At 37.0% G+C, this 10,153-nt stretch overlaps 1 protein-coding gene across 1 annotated transcript in view; it reads left to right on the top strand.

Moving 5' to 3' along the window:
* Positions 1-3,867, top strand: part of LOC118740157 (mucin-5AC-like) — a gene marked incomplete at its 5' end in the record, with an annotated part of 5,129 nt that extends 1,262 nt beyond the window's left edge. Inside the window, one exon of the mRNA XM_036471652.1 lies at positions 2,509-3,867. Within this exon, the coding sequence (XP_036327545.1) occupies positions 2,509-3,806 (1,298 nt within the window). The remainder of the gene's footprint in view (positions 1-2,508) is intronic.
* Between the last annotated feature and the right edge of the window lie 6,286 nt (positions 3,868-10,153).

The following is a 10,153-nucleotide window of genomic DNA, read 5'->3' as shown; positions in this document are numbered from 1 at the left end:
GACTATGAATACATGAATTCAAATGCAGCCGTCCACATAGCCAAAATTCGACAACGCTCACGCCAACACAAAGCAAAAAGATGGCCAACTCTCAACTTTTCGCGTGCGTCGCTCGTCAGCTGTTGCGAATAAATAAAATTATGTGAAATATTTTTCCTTTTTAATCAAGTGCGGGCAAGAAATATCGTTTTTAATGCAATTATTGATAAGAAATATTAATTTATCTGTCGTTAGTATGTTAATTTAGTGGCCCAAGGATTCGCTGCCAAGCGTTCATTGTAGCAAGCATACTTTTAACGTGCGTTCTGTCAAACCAACGCCAACGCCAAAGCCAACGCGAAAGTTCTATGTGGACCGGCCTTAACTCACTTCGCTGTGGCGGCGCCGTTATATACCTGTGCTCGTACTTCTGGCAACTCTAGAACGTTCTGAAGTTTATCGCTCATTCTCTTTCTCTCGCTGTTCGCAGTGTACATCCAACTTAACGTTTCTCTTTGTGAAACATTCTACGTCATTCCTGGAACATTCTGCCTATTTCTCGTTGTTCGCTTCGCTTTGCCGCAGTATTCGTCACATGATTCAATAATACAAGGTTAGATGATTATTGACAGCTGCGGTTTGACACTCCCTTACAAAAGGTTGCATTTACGAAGGCCGAAGAAAGGGCAAGAATGCAATCCCTTGTTTCGAAAATGGTAGTAGAAAAGTACGCAAAGTAGGCAATTAGTAGTGAAGTTCCTTTCGTAAATTCTAATGTATTTGCAGGAAATCTGGCATTTTAAACGAAATGTTGAACGTAATATTGATATATCTACGTGAATTACGTAATTTATATGCTAAACTGCAAAATGACTCAAAATTAAAATAAGACTACTATGAGATTGATGTAAACGTCCATTGCTTATGTTTTCATCAGTTAAATATGCTTCATATGCATATACAAATAAACATATTGCACAAAAGCTTATACTTTTATTTCACACCAAAGCTACACTGTTTCCATGTAAATTTCCAAAAAAGCAACACGGTGCCACTGCTAAGGGAGCGGTGCGAGAGAGACAACTGTCAGTTTATCGAACCTTGTATTATTGAATCATGTATTCGTCACAATATTGTGCGGTAACCAGGGTGGGCAAAAACTCGGAGTTCGAGCGGGCGAGCGAGCAAACTCCTACTCAATGCCTCGCAGCATAGTTGCCAACTTTGTGCTTTAAGCACTAGATTTAGTGTTTTTTGAAAATTAAAACGCCAAATAAAATTATTTAGTGCCTAGTGCTTTTTTCTGAACTAAAATTACTTCCGAGATAGTTAAAACCTGAAATAATTTGAAATATTTAAAGCTGTGGCGGCACTGAATTTATAAGAATCTAAAAATTTAAATGAACTAAAATACAACCATGATTGATAAAAAGCTGAAGTTGCAAACCCACCTTATTAAATTCTATTCGCGTTGAAAATGCTAGTACGTAAGTAAGTTAAGTATTCCTTTTTTTCTCTTCTAATTGTTTGACCGGTTTTCTTTTTCATTACCACCTGAGTAAAACACATCGTTTCTTGGTGCTGAATCCAAATCTGGCCTCACAATTGCTCTGGCACTAGAATTTTGAGATATCCTAACCCCAAAGTGTGTTTACTGATAAAAAGAGCGAATCTCGACAGAAACGGCTTTAATGTTTTGAATTTATATATCGTTACCTTAATTAATTAATTAAGGTCTTAATCAACAAATTTTTTATTTTACAGGAGAAGCAAAAAACATTATAAAAAGAATATCAAAATTAGGCAGGACTTTTTAAAAAGTGGAAGTAACTCCGTTGTTTTTGGTACTAACATTTTGAAATTTGTATTGATGCTGTATTTTAGTAGCCGTCATCGATTCGCCAACAGTTAGCGAGTGGCGAAACGAACGAACTCAATGAGGTACAACCAAACTCGCTATCGTCCATCCGTGCTAGCTAACTTTGTTGTTGCTTTCACATGCAAAATTCTTCTTTAAGCGACCGGAACTCAAACATAGCGAGCGAGAAGTGGCGAATCGATGACGGCTACTATTGAAGTAAATGAGCGATATTTTTATTTATTTTATTTGGTAGGCTAGTTGTGCTCTTACAACAAAAACATAGTCCTTGGTTGAACACATTTTAATTTTTTTTAATAAAACATACCATTATAAGCAAATGAAAGTTACATTAATAAATTGACTCATTTACCCATTAGTCTTCAAATCGACTGAAATGTGTATTAAACCACCTCAACTTGTATGTATGTATGTATGTGTGCACAAGGAAATTTGTATAGTAAATATTTTGTCGTTATCTAAATTATTTGCGATCAAACAATTTTAACATATTTTTATTACGAGGAAAAAGCTTTTAAAAGAGCTTTTGCCATATAATAGTCGCTATAAATACAGCATATGGCGTTCACCTGAATATTATTAATATTAAAACAGTTCGTCGTCCATTGGAAATATACTTCTCTAGGAATAACTGTACTTACTTCGCTAAGGGATGATTTTCAATTCACTACTTTTTGCATCTATCGGGTGTCTTTCCGCATTTGTGGTTGCACAATCACTATCCCAATCGGATAGTTGCCTAAATAAACTGCCAATGCCGACTAAGTATGATCCTGAGGATTGCAATGGATACTTTGCACTTTTCAACGATCAATACATACAGGAATATTGCCCGCCAGGCGCTAAATATAGTGTGCCTTTGAGTTGTTGTGTAATCGGCCGTTGTCCACCATGTAATTGTTCAAGTATCGAGGAATCAACAACGGCTTCAGACTCCTGTGGCACAACTGGTTTTATGACTACAAGTGAAACAACACCAACAAGTGGCATTACAAAGAACAGCACAGAAACTACAACACCAGTATCTCTGCCCGAAACGACTCGCGAAACGACAGAAGAAATTTCTTGGACAACATCGGGAGAAACTATTGCTACAACGCCAGTTAGTGAGGCCACAATTACAGAACACACAGATGTTCCCCAGAAGACTACAGAAGAATCTACAATTACTACTGCTGGCGAAACAACTGCCGGCGATGCCCATATAACCACTGATATCACAGCTGAGACGGAAAGCACGCCGACAACCGAAGAGATATCCAGTGTAGAGTATTCTACAGCTTCGAATCCAACGGATGGGACAACTGATATCTCGCCGGACAATGATGCTTCAACCACGAATTATCCGACACAAACCACAGGAGAAGAATCTACATTTAGTACCGCCGCAGAGACGACGACCCAGACTGTTTCTGTTACTTATAATAACACAACGGAGATAGAAAACCCGACTTCAACGACAGAAGTATCCTACAACGCCTCAACCAGTGAAGAGCCTTCAACAACCTCGAACCCCACTGATTTCACAACTAATATTTCCGAGGGCAGCAAAGATACAACCACGGAGCAGACTACTTTTTCAACCGCTACTAATCCAACAGAGACAGAAACCACGCCATCGACGACGGAGATGACCACTGAAAATTCAACAACCACTACAACGTCATCATATGGAACTACGAAATCTACAACCACTGAGGGAACAACTCCATTGTTAACTTCAACTACGACCGAAACATCAAATGGAACAACCGCTATAACCCCACAAGCATGCGAAACTTTGCCAACCGGCACATTCCTGCCCGATCCCGATCACTGTAGTCGTTATTATGTTTGCACATTCGGTCGAGCCATATTGATGCATTGTCCACACCCACTTTGGTTCGATACCAGGTTAAATGTGTGCAACTATCCAGAAAATGTTACGTGTGCAGCAAATAAAGACTGATCCTTCGTAAATTTCATACACAGGCAGCCTTTTCACTATATGTATGTATATGCTTTTAAATTTTAGCAATGTGATAATTTAATATTAAATATAAACCACATAAAGAAAAATATATATGTATGTATGTACATTAGGCTGGGTCGATTTTGTATGGGGGAAAATAAAAGTCATTTGACCGCATTGTAATAGTAATATTACGATGTCTTAGGTCTCAGCCAATTGTTATTGGCCACGAAAGATTAATTTAAAACGTATCTTTAGCCCGCGCAATTGAATCAAAGTGTATGAATTTTGAAAATGAAACTTTGGCTTGTAATATCTATGGAATGCGTTATTGTTATAAACATGACGATATATCAAATTAAGGGCTATTAAGAAGAAACGCCCATTTTAAGTCCATTTTTGCAGTCTTGAAAACTGGTGCGGAATGGTTTCATTAGCCGCCGCAGAAGCACATTTTTCGCGTTTCTAAATTTGCCGTTATATGAAAGTAGGGGATGTGCAATTGGTGTTTAGATATACATAAATATTTTAGTTAATTCCATTATGTGAAAAAGTGTCTGTAAGTAAATGCAATAGTCTTTAACATATCCTGGGATATCCTTTTGCGGACTCTCCAATTGGACGATATTGCTTTGCATTCAGCTTGAACGAAAAAAGTCACTCGCTTGCACAGTTTTCTGTAATCCGGTTCTTTTATTTAAAGGTTATTTATACATACAATTGAAGAGACTTTTTTTAGAAAAAAACTGGAAATCCACTTAAGTTTTTCGATATAACTTTGGTAAATGTTACTCGATCGGTGCGTAATAATTAACAAATTGAAGGCGAGACTTAATGTTACTGATTTTTGATAATAATATGACTAAAATAGTTCAGATTATAAACAAATTATTTAAAATAAAAAAAATCTCGAACAAAATTTTTTATCATATTTTTATATTTGCAATTTTAATATTGTATGCATAAACATAAGTAAACCAATTTGTGTGTCTAGAAGTTGTGCCTGTTCAGTGTTTCCATACTAATTTGCATAAACAAAATTTTTCCGCGATGATAGAAAATAATGGCTATTCTATTAGAGCTACCGAAATTGTTCCTAAATTTGCAAAAAATCGCAAACTACAGCTAATATTAAAAAAGGATTAGAATATTTGGAACTAGCGATCTAAATGCACGCCAGCAATATTAATATTGTTCTTTACATCTTTTGACTATAGGCCAGTGCAATTATCAAGAGAACAATTAAAATTTTCTTGAAAATAGATGAGTTTGAGATTAACGATAAGATAAAGGGCTGCGCGAAATGATACTTGACTTTATCTTTTGCGTTAAAGGATTCATTATCTAATAACATGCACCAAAATTTTTGGCTGAACCCTGAATTTTTAACAAGAATTGGTCTTATTCGACTAGTGTGCTGTGGGTCACTTGGCGGTCGATGCGCGGGCTCTTACAATTAAAATGAAAGACTAATATTTTGCAGGCTTGTTGTTGACTTCATGATACAATATATTTTCACTATTACCAAGGGATTTGAGAAAAATTAGATTTTCGACCCGCCCTAATGTACATATGTATGTAAGTATAAAAATATATGCATTTTTTTTTAAATTCTGGTTACTTGTCCATATGAATCAGACAAATATGTACGAGTATTCCCTTGAAACTATTTCTATAAAATTATGCAATTATAGCAGTTGTAGAAATTTTTATATTCATGTTTTATTTTTTAGTTTTTGCAAGGAGGAAGCTTCTAAAGCCAAACCACTTTAGTGTGGCACTTTAACACGAACTAAACTTCCTACCATTCAAGTACAGCTCCCCGGTACTACCGTAAAGTATTCCGTTTAGCACTAAGCTCTTACTTCATTACAGTTCTACAAGTAACATCTCCTCACAACAGCTATGTACTAAAAGAAAATAACCCACCCTAGGCGGCCATTTCGCCTTTCGTGTCATGTTCACCGACATTTCTGCACATTTCACCTTCTTGTCATGGTTGTTCTTATACCATCTTCTCGTCTTAACTGCTGGTGTATCTGGGTTTTTGCAGTTCTTGCTACATCCCAAGCATGCTTCGACGTCAACTATATTTTCAGTTTGTAGCCAGTGATCGGACTTAAAAATTTGTGTGGTAGAATCTGGAAAATGTGGTAGATTCAAAAAAAAATGTGGTAGACCTCAGGTTTTTGATCAAACATTGTACAAAAATTAAAAAAGTTCTGGCAAGGTTTCACCTAAATTGCAAACATATTGATAGGAATCTAAAAATCAAGATATTTTTGGAACATATTTTGGGATTTGACGATTTTGACAAATTTGCTAATACTTTCACAAAAATCGTCGTTTTTTAACATTTTCGCTATCAATTCATTTTATAAATCATATATTTTGCAATTTAACACAATAAAACCTCGTTTCCTGTCCAAAAATTGATTATTGAGAAAATTTACTATTCAAAAGTTTATTTTATCCTCCCATTCGGATTTGTTGTTAGTGTTTAGTGTTGGACAATTTTTGCTCTTAAAATTAAGAAAACTATGTCGAACAAAAATAAAACAACTCAAAAACGCGAATATATGGTAGATTTCAGACCTTGTGTGGTAAATGTGGTAGATGCTCAAAAAACTGGCAGATCTACCACAATGTGGTAGAAGTCCGATCACGCAAAACGCGGACAAACGAAAACTACATGCTCAGTGTCTTCGCCTTCCTGCCACTCTGGGAATAGCGGGGAGTTATATATAGGGATATATATATATATATAGCGTTATATTAAAGTGTAATTCCCCATACCTTCCTTAAGGGAAGTTCCCCCCAGCGAAGTTGGCATTTTTGCAATGTTTGCGGCTACAGCTTCCGTTTTCTCCGGAGGAATGGATCAGCCAACACTCGTCATTCACTCAATGATCAGCTCTATTGCCGCGTTCGTTTTTTCCTCTAAATCTGGCAACAGTTTAGCCACCACCGTGAGCGTTACTTCGTCGGCGAACGCAATGATTTCAACTCCAAAAGACAAAGAACGCCATCGTACATGATGTTACATAATGTTGGCCCGAGCACTGGTCCCTGAGGCACCCCGCTGTCTCATTTTACTTTCATTTCTTCACATAGATGGAGTGTTCCAGGGTTCTACAACCGAGGAAGGGTGTTATAATATTACGTATATAACCCGGGACGGAAGGTCTTTGGAGAACATTTAAAATATGCCCAATTCTGCTGAGTTGAATGCATTTTTAGAATCCAGTGCCACGGCTACACAGTATTGTTTCTGCTCACCACTTCAACGCTTTCCGGAAACCACTTCGGCTGCTATCGATACTACTCTGTTTATTGGTACCGTTGACGAATTCCCCTAGGGAAAACCACATTGATTAGCTGATGGTCCCCTTTCGCCTTCGATGAAAGAGTGGAATCTGCTGTAGATTATGCATTGCCTTGTTTGGAATGCTATCCGAGCCTGGGGATTTGCTGTCCCCAAGCTTCTTAGCGGTTATCACGCCTTCGTCCGTTGGCACCTCAACTACTTCCCCAATGTTAACTGGTTTTCTTGTGAGAAGGGCCCAAACCATTTTACTCAGAAGAACTTGTTCCTTTCCTGAGGAATTTTGGAAATTATTGACATTGCCGCCTTGTAATCGCCACCCCATTAGCTCTCGTCCGCTTCATCGCATAGCTTCTTGAATGAGGCTCGTTGTTCCTTCGAATCCACTTTCAGCTGTTTTCACAGATGTTTGCATATTGCTTGCCTAATGTCGTCACCGGTAAGCCTCCGTAGTTTTTAGCATCGTCGTCTATCTTTTAAACATTTGGATTTTAGATCGCGTACTTATATTGTCGTTCCACCAATGTACTTGTTTTCAGCACGATTCGCCGCTTCTAGTTGAGATTTGTAGCTGCATCGTAGGCCCTAAGTTTAATGGCTGCTTCTGTTGCAGACTTCTTCTCTCTGGCCTGGTTAGGTGTCTCTGTCATGATCAAACAAAATAAATTTTTGTCAAGTGCCACTTGTTTTCAACCAAGGGGGTGTTGACTACTCCCTTTGAGTTTCGCGCCGCTTGGCTTGGTGGAAACTGTGTGTAATGTTCGCAGACCCTACATTTAGTGCACATAGTCAGTGGTTGCACGTGAACATAAGGTCGACGGTGGACTCTTTGCTGGTCCGGTGAAAAGTGCTGATTCCTCCATAATTAGCCAGCGCTAAGTCTAGCGCCTGGGCTTTGTCTTGGGGCTACCCCACGCCATCACTTCAATTACCATATCGAGCCCTAACCGCCAAAATAACGTAAGCGATATTTTTTTCAAAATTTTCTTTTTGATGCAGAAATATTCCTAGAGCATCTATGTAGATACATTTTTGCATCAAAAAGAAAATTTTGAAAAAAATGTCGCTTACGTTATTTTGGCGGTTAGGGCTCGATATACATACGCATTGGAATAGGCGCGTGCGTTCGTTTTTTTGGAGAGGATTTTCGCTTTTTTCGAAATATTTCGATAAGATTTTAAATGACACATACATATGTATTAGAGGTTTACGCCGACAGGCTTTGCGGTGACGGCGTGGTCAACGTCAAAAAGATTCGGCGGCGGCGGCGACGCCGGCGCGTCTGGAAACGCCGGCGCTACTTCTCATAAGGTAGATTTCAAAGAGCCATTTTTGCAATATTTAAATTTAAAGAAAAAAAAAATTGTTTAAAGTTTAGTTATTGGGGTAATTTATGCCGCTCTCAATAAATTTTTGCAATAGTCTTATCAACTCGAACCAGAATGGGACTTTTTGACCCACTGTTGAAAACAATGGCTTATAGATGGTTAAAACTTCCACTAAAATATGAAGCGCCAAATTTTTCTAAGGAGAACCGAATGTAATGAAAAATAATACTAATGTTTACCATAAAGAGGGAACTTTAACCCTGTGTAGAAAACATAGCGATGCGAGGGAGCAAAACCTTCCTGGGGTTTGACCACCACTAAGGAATGCTAACGTAATTTTCACACAGCCACCTAGTACTTGTATACGTATGTGGGACCCCAGAATAAAATAACTTACGAATGTAAATATTAGCAAAAAAGTGTTTGTTAAAAATATTAAAAAAATACATAGAAAAATCAACATGTCTTTGATTTATCTTCAATAATTGAGGAGTTAGATGCAAAGAGGCCGCTTCAATTAAAACTGCTTTCTGAGATATTGGAGCTAAAGTTTTTGATGTGTTATAAGTTTCTTGTTGTTGTAGTAGGTGTATAAAAAAGTAGTATTTTTGTAGTATAGAAAAGAATTGTCTACTGCGGAAAAAAATCGTTAGATTACCAGTATTCGACCCTAATTTAACTGTAATAAACGCTGTCGTCAAAATATATGTTACCTATGTTTTTTTCTAAGTTATGCTATTTTGGAAAAAATAAAGGAGATCATACTCTTGTCCAGTGGCCCAAATTATGCAAAAAAAAAAACTAATTTAAAAATGTAATTTTCATTTCGTAAAATTGTGTTTTTATACAAGTAATATTTAGTTCCTTCAAACGATGTATTCAATGTACATACATCATGAAAATTTTGTACAAAATTCCTTAGGCGCCGAACGCCGCCGCCGCGCCGATATTTTCGTAACTCGGCGGCGGCGCGTGAGGAATGACAAAAAACGGCGGCGGCGGCGTGGCTCGGCGGCGTATACCTCTAATATGTATGTATGTGCGTAGTAGAATAATTTAAATACATACCGCTACCTAAAGGTGAAAAGGTGAAAAGTCCATTTTTCTAAAATTTGGTTTCTGATGCAGAATTACAGATATTGCGAAACTGATTTTTCGTCTCTCCTGAATAATTTCAAAAGATGAGCTTGGCACCTTTATACCATAAGTTAATGATATTTTATTTTTTATTTTTTCAATTAGCTTTTATATACACATATATTTATGTATGTAGTATGTATGTAGAAGGAAGTATTTCTCAGCACATCAAGAGAGACTCAAGACCTCTAACGTTTTTATACATATGTATGTATGTATGTATCTATGTTTTTTTCACTACAAAATTTTTGTGGTATAGAATTTCTAGATATGATAAGTAAAGATGAACAATTGATAATGCGGCGAACATTGATTTCAATAAAAATGCTGATTGTCCATACATTAGAAATACATTTAAAATTAACTTTCGTTGCTGGCGTACACAAAGTTCTATAAAATTTATGCTATATCTAAGTTTTCATTCAGTGAAAAAATTAACGTCGGCCCGAAAGAAAAGAAGATAGAAATCGCGCAGAAAACGCAAAAATTAATTTCACAAAATAATTAATACAGTATTAAAAATTTAAAAAGCCGCGTATACATATCTAAAAATA

Source organism: Rhagoletis pomonella, unplaced genomic scaffold, assembly GCF_013731165.1.
Source record: "Rhagoletis pomonella isolate Grant_MI unplaced genomic scaffold, Rhpom_1.0 Rhpom_scaffold_00005, whole genome shotgun sequence".
Lineage (NCBI taxonomy): Eukaryota > Metazoa > Arthropoda > Insecta > Diptera > Tephritidae > Rhagoletis > Rhagoletis pomonella.
This window is presented reverse-complemented; position numbering and strand designations above follow the sequence as displayed.